The sequence below is a fragment of the Euphorbia lathyris genome, chromosome 5 (assembly GCF_963576675.1).
Source record: "Euphorbia lathyris chromosome 5, ddEupLath1.1, whole genome shotgun sequence".
In the NCBI taxonomy this organism is placed as follows: domain Eukaryota; kingdom Viridiplantae; phylum Streptophyta; class Magnoliopsida; order Malpighiales; family Euphorbiaceae; genus Euphorbia; species Euphorbia lathyris.
In genome coordinates, this window is record NC_088914.1 from 89,596,628 (window position 1) to 89,610,181 (window position 13,554).

General features: G+C 38.4%; 1 protein-coding gene across 6 annotated transcripts; it reads left to right on the forward strand.

The window, feature by feature from the left end:
• Positions 1-18: 18 nt before the first annotated feature.
• LOC136229305 (disease resistance protein At4g27190-like) lies at positions 19-12,451 on the forward strand. Of its 6 annotated transcripts, XR_010689057.1 has the most exons (6): positions 19-1,287; positions 1,372-1,548; positions 1,623-1,901; positions 8,896-8,998; positions 11,733-11,848; positions 12,192-12,451. XR_010689057.1 is itself a non-coding variant. In XM_066017998.1 (4 exons), the coding sequence occupies exons 1-4, from the start codon at positions 19-21 to the stop codon at positions 8,914-8,916; spliced, it is 1,746 nt and encodes a 581-aa protein (XP_065874070.1). In that variant the 3' UTR covers positions 8,917-11,656. The 6 variants fall into 6 exon arrangements, 3 of the variants coding, with proteins under 3 accessions (XP_065874070.1, XP_065874067.1, XP_065874068.1); XR_010689058.1 differs by lacking the exon at positions 11,733-11,848 and having other exon boundaries at positions 12,192-12,450; XR_010689056.1 differs by lacking the exon at positions 12,192-12,451 and having other exon boundaries at positions 11,733-12,147.
• Positions 12,452-13,554: the final 1,103 nt, after the last annotated feature.

Here is a 13,554-nt window from a genome sequence, read left to right on the forward strand (position 1 = left end):
GAAGATGGTACTGTTAAAATGCACGATATTTTACGTGATTTTGGGATATCAATTTCTTCAAAAGGTGGACATCCGTATATAGTGGGATTTGACAAGGTTATGCAAAAGTGGCCTGAGAGAAGTCACTATGAAAACTGCAGCGCCATTTCATTTGTATGTGACAGTATTGAGGAGCACCCAGTTGATCTTAAATGTCCAAAAATTGAACTACTACAACTCTGTTTTGCAGATGGTTCAACTGAGCTCCCGATTGGCATTTTTGAAGGGTTGAAAGAGCTCAAAGTTCTAGTTTTGGAAGGCCCATTATTGTTACAATCACTTACTATGCTAAGGAAACTTAGGACTTTGGTTATCTACCATGAGGCAAAAGGCTTGGACGAAAATGTGGAAACTAAAATCGGAGATCTGCTAGGTCATCATGGTCATCTTGAAAATCTAGAAATTCTTGTATTTTATAGAGATAGTGTGTGTTATGATTTTCCAGAGGAGATAGGACTGCTGTGCAATCTAAGGTGTCTTAGATTCAGAGTGGAATTTAAATATATGCCACCAGGTGTGTTGTCAAAATTGGTGAATCTAGAAGAGTTGGAACTGCCATGGAAGTTCGATAGCTGGGGATGCAAAGAAGAAGGAGAAGGAGAAAGAGTGAATGCAAGCCTTGACGAGATAGAATCTCTTCCTTTGAGTACTTTAAAAATCAGCCTACGAGACAGTTCAATTCTGGCAGAAAAGTTAGTCAAAAACCTAACAAGATTTGTTGTTTTTATAGGGAGATATGCTGGTATTTCCTATGAAAATTCGAACGCAAGGTTGGAAGTACTTGGTGTGGATGCATCTGATATTGAAAAGAGTGGTTTGCTGATGAAATGTGAAAGATATATATTAAAAAAAGTGAGAAATTTGAAGAATATTATGTACCTGCAGTCTGCTGAAGACAATGGGTTTCCACAGTGGAAGTGGAAGGGAATAAACATTGATAGCGGTAGAGAAATGGAATACTTAGTTGATACAATAACAGAGCGGATTCCATCTTGTTTCTTCTCTCAGCTAGAAACTTTGAGACTATGGAATATGTTTAGCCTCAAAGAATTATGTCCTTTCTCAAAGATAGAAGCACCATTCTTTACTAATTTGACTTCCATAGATATGTACCGTTGTCGAAAGTTGAAACATATGTTTCCTCTCTCAGTTGCTAGAGATTTGAGACAGCTACAAATCATACAAATATGTGGATGTGATGAGATGGAGCAAATTTTCTACAGAGACCAAGTGAATGATACAAATCAGGTGATTTTACTAAATTTCCTAAAATTTATTTTTCTGCATTTTTTCAACATTCCTAAAGCATATACATATATGTGTCTTCTTCAGTTACAGGTTTCGTCAAGTGTCCAATTGACTAACCCAACACTTGAAACCACATCAACACCAACAAGTCTTAATTCTAATATTGATGACAAATCGCAACTCATTTGTCCAACACCGAATTCGTTCTTTCGGTCTCTACTAGGAAGAGAAAAACACCTTAAAATGGTTTCCACCCGGCAGGTATATCTTTAATTCTTAACTAATAGACTAATTTTTTGTTATAAGTAGTAATATTTTTGATTATATATTGACAGATGATGGAAGAAAATATTGTAAAAGATGATGATGATGATGCCATTATATTCCCTCAACTGCAAACCTTATTACTTGAGAAACTGTCCAAGCTTAGAATTTTGTATGATGGAAATGATGCAATTGAATTGCCTGCGTTAGAAGAATTTACAATTGAAGAATGCTATAAAATGGAAACTCTCTCTCACGGATCATTCAAGGCTGCAAGGCTTAAACAAATCGAAATAAACGAAGAGCATTATCCGGTAGAAGAGGATCTTAATGTAATTGTGAAGAAAAAGGTACAATTAATCCTTTCTTTCAACTTTTTACTTCATTGTTTTTGATTTCAATATTATCATTAATTTTTGATGTGTACAATTAGAGAAAAAAGAATTTCTAAAAGTTACAAAAATATAGTATCATGATAAGCCTCTAACTTTTCGTTTCAACGTATTAAGGGTCTATTTGGTTCAACTTTTAGCTAATAACTTTTATTGTTGATGCTGTTTGTTTGCTGAATGTTATTACCTGGTTAATTATTAGTATTTGGTTGTGATTAACTGTCACCAGTTAGTATATAAAATATGAACATTTTTCAAATTAATCAATAATAAATTATGTAAAAAAAATTCAAATATAATCCATTTCGCCGATTTGCAAATTGGTGCCTATAGTTTCTTTTGTTGCAAAAATAGGATTGAGATCCTTATGTTAGCAAAACTAGGATTTTTTAGATTGACACCCTCATTTTTAATGGTTGATGAACTCAAAATAGAAAACTACAAGAATTGATGATATCTTAAGCAGCTTTAGTTCTTCGACTTTTTAATTTTGAAGTTATTTAGGTGTGTTTTATTAAAAGAGAGAAAGTGCATGTTTAGAGAACGCTCCGAAAACACTGCATTTTCTTTTATATAAACCTAACCAAATAGTGCATTTGGTGTGGTTTGAAGTGAAACGTTAAACGTTTTTTCCCAAAAACTGAAACAAACACCATTAAATCTCTGAATTTTAATATATATATAAAGTTGATAACATCGGGATATTATCGCAAGGACCAAAAGAGATAATTGCCTTAAGTATGCCACGTAGCACAGGAAGCCGCCCGGCGGATCTCCCTGGATTAGCTCTAAGGGATCCGCTGGCGGATCTCTAAGGCGAATCTCTCCGTCTACCTAAATAACGGCTAACCGCCAACTCGCCCATAAAGATCATTAAATGAATCATTAATAGTCTTAACCCGCCAGGTTAAGAGTAACTTGTAACCGCCATTAAATGAGCATTAATGAAGACTTTCTAGTTACCTAGGGGTTACGAATTCCTCAACTATAAATAGCCTACATCTAGGCTATCAAGGTACATTCATTCTTACTCTTCGCTAAGCTTTGTCAATACAGTTTATTCTCCATATTCGTTACTGACTTTGGCATCGGAGTGTCCCCGGCCGATCCCAACGGCGCCTCACAGGGACGTGATCCGATCAGAAGTTCCGCCAGTGTTATCAATTGGTGCGGTGAAGGTGGAATCCTTGATCTAATAAAGGATTTTTCTGTTCACATTGAAACGTCATGACCGATGAAAGGCAAAATCCCTCATCTGGGATTGAATCACCGATAATTACACCATCAAGTGCTGGTCGCACAGGAACAACCACTCTTAAAAATTATTGTAAAATGGATCGGTTCATCCAAATGAAAGGAAACGCGGATGATAGATCCAAGGATGGCTTGAAGAGGAAGAGAAAAAGAGCCATTAGCGTCATAGCTGGCGGACCTGGTTATCAGCCAACATTGAAGAAAGCAAAGACAACCACCCTTGAGAAGACGTCATTAAATCGCCCTTTCTCAGATGCAGGTCCGGAGATTGCACCCCATGCGGACGCACTGGTCGTCATCATGATGGTTGAAGGTTGGGAAATGAGGCGGGTAATGATTGACACAGGAAGTTCATGTAACATCATCACCCGAGGAGCATCCGCCAAACTCAAGATTGATCCCGTCCGGGTAGAACCAACCGTGGTCGATATTTTGGGAATCACTGGTCATACCATTCAGACGAAAGGTGAAGTTACTTTGGATTGCGAGCTTACTGGGGATGATCAAGCTTGGAGAGGAGATTTGGAGTTTTTGATCTTGGATGGACTGCTAGCTTACAATATTATCCTTGGACGACCCTTTATCTCTGAAGCCGCAGCTCTCATCTCTATTCGCCACCTAACACTTTACATTCTCGTGGCCGAGGGAGGTGTGATGGTTAAGGGTTGTCAGAAGGTGGCTCAAGAAACATATTCCGCATCCTTAATGATTCGCCCTCAATCTAAGGAAGAAGATGAAGAGGAGCACGTCACAATGGCTTTGGGCGAAACCGAAATGTACCCTATGGCGGAGGGGAAGCAGGTGCGGATAGCTAAAGGGCTACAAGGCGAGATTAGAGATGCGATTACCAAAGTACTCGGCGAAGTTGAAGATGTCTTCGCATGGAAGGATGAAGTACTCCCCGGAATTAGCCCGGACGTGATCACCCATAAACTCAATATCGACAAAAATGCTGTCCCTGTGGCTCAGAAGCGGAGAAACCATGGTCCTGAAAGGCAAAAAGTGATTGAGGAAGAGATCGCCAAGCTCCAAAAGGCGGATGCCATTGAAGAGGTACTTTATACCCAGTGGTTGGCGAACGTCGTACTAGTCAAGAAAGCTGGCGGATCTTACCGTATGTGCATTGATTTCACAGATCTCAATAAAGCTTGCCCCAAAGATAATTATCCCTTGCCGTGCATAGACATGCTTGTAGATGGAACTGCCGGTCACGCAATGTATTCCTTTACTGATGTAAAGTCTAGCTATCATCAAATCCCTATGGAGCCGTCGGATAGAATCAAGACCTCGTTCGTAACACATCAAGCCACTTATTGTTTCAAAGTTATGCCCTTCGGGCTCAAGAACGCGGGAGCTACCTATCAGAGGATGATGAACAAAATATTTGCGGACAATAAAAGTGGTAACTATTCCGTCTACGTAGATGATATGATCATCAAAAGCACAACTGCAGAAAGGCATGCAGAGGATATAAAGGAGGTACTGGGCGTACTTCGGCATCACAACATCAAGTTGAACCCCGAAAAATGCACTTTTGGAGCCACATATGGAAAATTTTTAGGGTTCATGATCAGTGAAAAAGGAGTTAGCCCAAATCCTGACAAGGTCAAAGCAGTTCTAGAGATGCAAGCGCCCCGGAATATCAAGGAGGTACAACGCCTTAACGGGCGTATCATAGCCTTGGGCAGGTTTATCTCTTGCTCGGCCCGTAGGTGTCAGCCTTTTTTCGAAGTTATCAAGCAACAAAAAGCGTTCGAGTGGAATGAAGATTGTCAGAATGCCTTTGAGGGAATCAAACGGTTCCTCACAGAGCCACCCCTGATGAGTCGATCTTTGAAAGGAGAAGATTTATACATGTATGTATCGGTCACGGACAAAGCCGTATGCACGGTCATGATACGGGAAGAGGATGGCCAACAGTTCCCAATTTATTACGTGAGCAAGGTTTTGAAAGATGCTGAAACCAGATATTCAAAACTAGATAAAATGGCACTGACTGTTGTAACCACGGCAATTCGCCTTAGGCCATATTTTCAGGCGCATACAGTAATAGTTCGTACCAATATACCAATGAGAAAAGTATTGCAGAAGCCGGACACTTCGGGAAGGTTGATGGAGTGGGCGATTCGCCTAGGCGAATTTGATGTAAGATATGAAAGCAGGTCATCATTGAAAAGTCAAGTCCTGGCGGACTTCGTAAATGAATTTACGGATGAAGGGATATCTCATCCCAAACCTCCGTTAGAAGAATGGTCGATGTACACCGACGGGGCTTCATCGGCGGATGGAGCAGGTGTGGGAGTTGTGATCAAAGGTCCCCAGTACATAAAATTGCGGTACGCAGCGAAATTAAATTTCCATGCCACTAATAATGCTGCTGAGTACGAGGCTCTGATATTGGGTCTACGTCTACTTCAAGAGATCACCCCAGAACGGATCGTGATCTACAGCGATTCAAAACTAATGGTCAACCAAGTAATCAAGAATTACGAGGTAAAGGATGAGGTCCTGGCCAAATATGTAACAGAAGTCAAAAAGTTGCTAGATAACCTTGAAGCTAAAGAAGCCAGATGGGAATTGGTTCACATACCAAGAGAATCCAATACAGAGGCGGATCAATTGGCCAAAATGGCTTTTTGTGAGGCAAATTGGGCGGATCCGGACTGTCCCTTCGAAATAAAAATGGCTCCGGCATTTGCATCTGCAGAAGTATCCCTACTCACAACGGTGGAAGAGGATTGGAGGACGGCCATCCGCCAATATCTGCTAAATGGAACATTACCTGAAGATAAAGAGGAGTCGCGAAGGATAATCAGAAGAGCAGCTTATTTCTCCTTGATCAACGATGGTCTCTATAGGAAATCCTTTAGCCATCCTTGGTTGAAGTGCATTCTACCCGAAGAGGGACAGCGAATCCTTAAGGAGCTACATGAGTGGTCTTGTGGGTCACATGAAGCATCCGCCACGATTTTGAAAAAATCCAGATTAGCAGGTTTCTACTGGCCCACAGCCGAGTTAGATGCCCAAAGATTGGTAGAATCTTGGCACAGTTGCCAGATTCATGCGAATGAATCACACACTATCAAACACATCCAGAAACCAATTATCGAAGGCCGTCCGTTCGCCCTTTGGGGAATAGACATTGTTGGCCCGTTTCCTCCAACTCGCCGACAAAAGAGGTATGTAATAGTAGCGGTGGACCATTTCACCAAATGGGTAGAGGCCGAGGCTGTTTCCTCCATTACAGCAGAACAGATAGTAGAGTTTGTCAAGGACAACATCGTGGGAAGATACGGCATTCCACATACCATCATCACTGACAACGGAACGCAGTTCAACTGTGGCAAGTTCAAAGCTTTTTGTGAAGGATTGGGCATCCTGAACAGATTCGCCTCCGTTTATTACCCTCAGTCCAATGGAATGACCGAAGTGACCAATCGAACGATTGTAAAAGGGATAAAAAAGAGGCTGGGAGAACATGACAAAAAATGGGCGGATCAACTTACAAGTGTTTTGTGGGCCTATCGTACCACTCCAAGAACTGCTACGGGCGAAACGCCATTCGCCCTTTCTCATGGAGTAGAGGCCGTAATCCCAGTTGAAATACAAGTCCCCAGCGATCGAGTGGCCTTTTATTGCGAAGAAGATAATGATAAACGATTAAGGGACCGCCTAGATCAGGTTGAGGACCGCAGGAACCAATCCTATGTACGCATGGCAGCGTATAAACAGCGGATTGCATCCTATCATGATAAAAATGTCAAGCTTGTGGATCTAAAAATGGGGGATCTGGTGCTTCGTAAAGCTGATAAAATCCAATCTCGAGAAGGCAAAGGCAAGTTAGGGATCAACTGGACAGGTCCATACCAGATAGTGGAGAAGGTAGGACCGGCCACATTCAAAATACAAGACATGGAGGGCAATACGCTACCACGCACATGGAATCTCCAAAATCTCCGCAAATACTTCGTCGGAAAATGAAGCATGTTCCCGATCTTAAGTGTTCTTTTCCCCCTAGCAAGCTTTTTCCCATGTGGTTTTTCTTGTTAAAGGTTTCAAAGAAGCTCCTTTATAAAGACCTGTTCGCTGTAATAAGGTGTCTTTCCCATTAATAAACATTGTTGATCATTTTTATGTCCTTTACTGTTGCGATTTCAGTATTCTATAAAGGGAGCATCTCACGCTCTCTACACGCACAATAGGCCCGCCACTTGGCGGATCGCGGTCACCGATAGAGTTAAAACGATCCTTAGATGCAAGGTCTCTACACTCTCTTACCCTTCCCAGAGAAGGATCTATAAGTCCTACGGGCGGATCATTTCACCTCAAAGATAGGTAGCAAATTGAACCCCTGGGCAGCTTTACTTCCTCTAAAAAGGAATAGAACAGCTTCAAAACCTTCACAAAGGTTCATACAATGGAGTATGGCTGGCCACCTACTCCAAACCAAAATCTCTAAGCAAAAGCTAAAAGTAATAGGGGCATCCCCTTTCTTCTTTGCCCACGCCGCTTGAGGATCCTCCTCCACAGTCATAGATTCGCCACCAGTAAAGATATCTCCTAAGAAACAGAACCTAACGGAAAAAATGAAATCAAAGGCTGATAGTATTCCTTTAAAGATTATCCGCCACAACTACGGTGTCACTACACGTGTCGGCCATAAAAGGACACCGAACAGAATGCTCGCAGAAGTCCAAAAGCCCTGAAGGACTTTAAAAGCATTTGGGGGGGGGGGGGGGGGGGGGGCTTCTGATAACATCGGGATATTATCGCAAGGACCAAAAGAGATAATTGCCTTAAGTATGCCACGTAGCACAGGAAGCCGCCCGGCGGATCTCCCTAGATTAGCTCTAAGGGATCCGCTGGCGGATCTCTAAGGCGAATCTCTCCGTCTACCTAAATAACGGCTAACCGCCAACTCGGCCATAAAGATCATTAAATGAATCATTAATAGTCTTAACCCGCCAGGTTAAGAGTAACTTGTAACCGCCATTAAATGAGCATTAATGAAGACTTTCTAGTTACCTAGGGGTTACGAATTCCTCAACTATAAATAGCCTACATCTAGGCTATCAAGGTACATTCATTCTTACTCTTCGCTAAGCTTTGTCAATACAGTTTATTCTCCATATTCGTTACTGACTTTGGCATCGGAGTGTCCCCGGCCGATCCCAACGGCGCCTCACAGGGACGTGATCCGATCAGAAGTTCCGCCAGTGTTATCAAAAGTGTAATGTGAACTTTTATATACCTGTTCTAAACATTGCTTCATTAAATTAACTATATTTATTGTATTATGCATCTTGTTAAGCATAAAAATATAAGGGGGCGTTTGGTTCACAAGGGGTAAGGGAAAGGGAATCAAGAAAGGGAAACTAAAGGAAAGGAAAGGAATAAGCATTAATTCCCCTATGTATTTGGATATGTTTAGGAAAGGGAATGGGGTAAAGGAAATCCAATTCCCTATAGGGCCTGGGGTAATGAGCTTAACCTAAAGTGGGGTAAACCCATAATCTAAAATGGGTAAAGAGAATGAGTTTTTTTTTAAACAAACAAGAACAAAGGGAATGAAACCCTCTCATTCCCATTCCCATTCCTAAAGACCCTAAACCAAACGCCTCCTAAATTACTAAGCTTATGATTTTATTTTATAATAAGTTTTGGTAATTTATTTTATAATAAGTTGAATCGTGTAAAGGTGCATATTCAAAGACACTGAGAAGGAGAATTTTGAAGGAGAATGATAATGAAAAGGACATTCAAATTCATCATATTACCAATTAAGCTGATGAAAACACTAGGTGAGTTTCACTCAGTCTTCTGCTTCCTACAAATATGTTTCATTGTTTTACTATTTCATACATACATGGTGAGTTTCACACAATTAAGCTAGACTTATGCATCCTTACTTATCCAAGTTAATTGCCCCTCTATATTTTTAAAATGTTCAATTTATCTCTTAAGCTTATTAAAAGTGACGTATATTAAACCCCTAAAGTTTATGTGGCGGAGTAAAGAGAGATTTTGAAAAAGTTGAAGCAAGTTTAATAAATCGATTTAAGAAAATTCAAGGGGCTAATATGTACTTTTTATAGAGTCAATTAGTCAATTTAAACAAGTTCAGAATGTAAATAGAACCTTTTCAAAATATATGGGTGCAGTTGACTTTTTTGGATAAATAGATTTCTGCTGATTAAGCCATTAAGGTACTTATAGGAAAATTCTCAATTTCATACAAAGCTTATGGTTTTCAAGCGTATTTACTTCTTAGTTTTTGTGTACTTTCTAGTGAAGATACCCACAAACATCTTAATGAATTTCATGTAGTTTGTTCTCGTATGAACCGCAAAGTGTAAATATAGACTAAATTAAAATTTGAGCTTTTCCAAGAGATTAATATTCAAATATATAATTTCACTAAATTATTGGACCAGTCTTGATGATATTGTGTTGGTTGATGAGACGAAAGAAGGAGTAGAGAGGAAGTTGGAACTATGGAGACAAACTCTAGAATCTAGAGGCTTTAAGTTGAGCCGAAGTAAGACAGAATATTTGGAGTGTAAGTTTAGCGGCTATAGGAGTAGGGAGGCAGGGACAATCACCCTAGATGGGGGAGTTGTTCAGGCCTCGGATTGCTTCCGGTATTTAGGATATATTATCCAAACGGATGGAGAAGTAGATGGAGATGTTGCTCATAGGATTAAAGCTGGTTGGTCGAAGTGGAAGAGTGCTACGGGTTTCCTTTGTGACCTCGGCATGCCTAATAGATTGAAGGGAAAATTCTACCGGACGGCAATTAGACCAGCATTGTTATATGGTACGGAGTGTTGGGCAGTGAAATACTGCTACATCCATAAGATGTCGGTGGCGGAGATGCGTATGTTGAGATGGATGTGTGGTCATACGAGAAAGGATCGGGTGAGTAATGAAATAATTAGGACAAAAGTAGGGGTCACATCTATTGAGAATAAAATGAGAGAAAACCGACTAAGGTGGTTTGGCCATGTGAGACGTAGAACGCTTGATGCGCCGGTTAGGAGAACCGAAGAGTGGCAAAGGGATGTAGTGGTGAGGGGTAGGGGAAGACCTAAGCAAACTTGGAGGAGGGTGATCGAGAGTGATATGAGTTTACTGGGAATTGAGGAAAATATAGTAGTGGATAGGAAGGAGTGGAGGGAGCGAATTTGTGTCGCTAACACGACTTGATTTCACGGTTATATATGATCGTTCATGTTAGCCGACCCCGAATTATTTCGGGACTAAGGCTTTGTTGTTGTTGTTGTTGTTATTGGACCAGTCTTAATATATGAGAAAAAATGAATAAAATTTTATTAATATTCAAATCAAGTTTCCATTAATTTTCAATTTAATAATATAGTTCTTAATTTTACTAATCAGGTCTTGGTATTTTGTAGTATCTATATTTTTACCTTTTTCATCTTTGTCCCGCGACATTATTGTAATCATCGCTGTTTAGAGCATCTCCAATGGAGTATAATAAACCACTCAATATACTTCATTCTATCATACTCTTCCATTGGAGAGAGTATGATAAAAAGTAATGATTATCAACCACTCAATGTTTATTGAGCTTTTGCTTATTTTTATATATATATATTTTTATTTTTAAAATAATATGATTGGTTTAATTAATTGTTGGATTCTTTGTGATTGGTGGGTCCATTATGATTGAGTAGTTATAAAGTTTAACCATTGGAGTTACATAGTTTAATAAAATGGAGTTTATTAAATTGATGATGTGGCATGTACATGATGGTTGAGAGTATAAACCATTGGTGATGCTCTTAGTGCCTCATGATTTTTCTAACTCATATTTCCTTATACTGAGATTATCATATTATCTCCAATGTACCATAATTACCATTTTCTCAACTTTAGTGATTTTTCTGTTATCACCAGTTGTATGTCTGAAACAAGCATTGTCAATGCATCTGTTTGATGTTTTCAAATATTCTTCTCAAACATACTTAAGAAATTTTTGGTATCCAATTCTATTTTGGTCCTTCAGGGTCCGTTTCTCTTTGAAATTCAGATCATTTTTCCTTTGTAAATACGCTTCTTCTATTTACTTGTCTGAATTGCATGTCGATAATAGTTGTAGTAGAAACACGTAGTTTTCCTTTTTTGGCTTAGATGAATAAGAATGATATGAGATGAAAAGTTTAGAATTACCTTATTTGATTCATTTTCATCGTCACTTGTTACAGAAGTAGTTGCTTTTTCTTCTTGATGTTCTAATGCTATAAAGCATATTGAGCAACTTCCTCACTTTTATCTTGATCAGTTGACGATGAACATTTACTATCACTCCATGTAGCAACCATAGTTTTTATGTCTTTCTTTTTAGATAACTTTCTTAGCCTTGGACAATGTGACTTGATGTGGCCTAGTTTGTTATATTTAAAACATGTAACATTTTATGGAGTGTCTATCTTTTATGCTTTGGTGAAGTTCTGTTTGACAAAGTTCATTTGTTTATCTTTTTGTTACAAAATTCTTCTAAATTTTTTTTAGTGAGAAGAGCTTTTCCAGAATTGCTATCAATGTCTGACTCAGTTTTCAGAACAAAGGACTTGCTATTCTTTTATCCACTTGTACGATCATTCATCGACTTGATCTTTATCTCATATGTAAGTAATAAACCTATAAATTCATCATATGAGTAATTAGAGAAATCATTATCTTCGTCAATAGCTGCTAGCTTTGAATCCCATACAGATGGTATTGTTCTCATAAGTTTCTTTATGATTTTTCATCTCCATATGAACTTCTAAGATTCTTTAGATTATTCATTAGCATTGTTAATCTTGAATTCATTTGGCTCCATCTTGAATAATTCATATTCTCCTAGAAGAATATTTATTTAATATCTTTCGCTTTTTGTATTCCTTCACATGTGGTTTAAAGCTTATCCCATACACCTTTTGCACTATCATAGCCTGAAACAAAACCTTTTTCTTATTAATATTATAGGATGATCCCTATCTTGTAGCCTACCTTAGATTGGATATCTCAATGCAAAAAGCTAACTTGAAGCGTTTCCATTGCACGACATAGATGGAGAGAGATTTCCCTCGAGTCGGATATTAGCCATCCGTTTTGAATGCTCATGTCACTCTTCGAAGAAATTACTTTCTTGCAAGCCAATTTGAACTTAATAGTCATTAGATTCTACAGTACAATGTAACTTTAACATTTAAATAAAATTTATTGTAGTGATTTAAATCAAAATCATTTTCAAATTTCAAAATATGTTTTCAACTAATAACAATTGAGGGAATATAATGTCCATCTTTGATTAATCTTCAGATTTATATATCAATTGAATAAAGATTTTCACCATAGTTTTCCAAAACATATTTTGTTCCACATAACAACAGAGGTTTTTGTAATGGATCGACCATCAGGAAAAACATGAGGAACAAACCTTAAAATACTAGTTGTATTTGCATGCATCTCTTAGGTTGTCAAACCTTTAGGAAGAGATAAACTTTGTCTAAATGAATATGCTAGATGATATTGCTATAAAAATATGAATATTAATAAAGCAATATAAAGTGATAGAGTTCTGATGAGAGTTAACTTGATCTATATTTTGTTACGCTCAACTAAGGGATAAGTGTATTTCGTTTATCAAGTAATAATTCTGGTTAAATCCTGATATTAATTCCACGAGATTTATACCCACAAGTATCAAACTACTCAGTTTTAGGTAATGATTACTTTGGTTTTGATTTGTGATAACTATTATGAACTACTTCTAAACCACATGTAAGATAGATTTTGGCGCAAAAGCCCTTATGGGATATACCGATTGTGATAAATTAGGATATGTAATAAACAATATTTTAAATATATTAATTATGCAAAGATGAATATGAATAAATCGATCAACTTCGTTAAGTTCTTTATATCGTAATTTCTTTTTGAAGACGATACAAATTCTAATTGATTCAGAAACTAGAGTCCGTAAGTGTCGTGGCTTGTCAATTTCTATGGTTTTCGGGCTGTTAATCCCGGTGCGACAACACCTATATGAATCCTAATGGATTTCAGAGTTTGTAATCAACATACACAATAACAAATTATGAGAATCAAAATAATGAATAAATATTAACAAATATAATGGAAATGAAAATCGTAAATTATATATTAAAACTGTTGTAGACACCGAGTCGGAGGACCTGTGACGAAAACCTGTGAACAAGACGGTTGAAGCGGTCGATTCCGAAAGTTTTAAAAACAAAAATATATAATAAGGAAGGAGAAGTTACGGTGGGTCGTGGTCGTCGATTGGACGGCTTGCGAGTGCTCAGTGGTGTGGTGCGAGCGCCTA

Excerpts from the sequence above, each read along its gene's own strand:
- LOC136229305 (XM_066017995.1), top strand. The coding sequence starts at position 19 with ATGCACGATATTTTACGTGATTTTGGGATATCAATTTCTTCAAAAGGT. Across the intron at positions 1,288-1,371 it reads AAGTGAATGATACAAATCAG|TTACAGGTTTCGTCAAGTGT; the intron begins GTGATTTTACTA and ends TGTCTTCTTCAG. Across the intron at positions 1,549-1,622 it reads AAATGGTTTCCACCCGGCAG|ATGATGGAAGAAAATATTGT; the intron begins GTATATCTTTAA and ends ATATATTGACAG.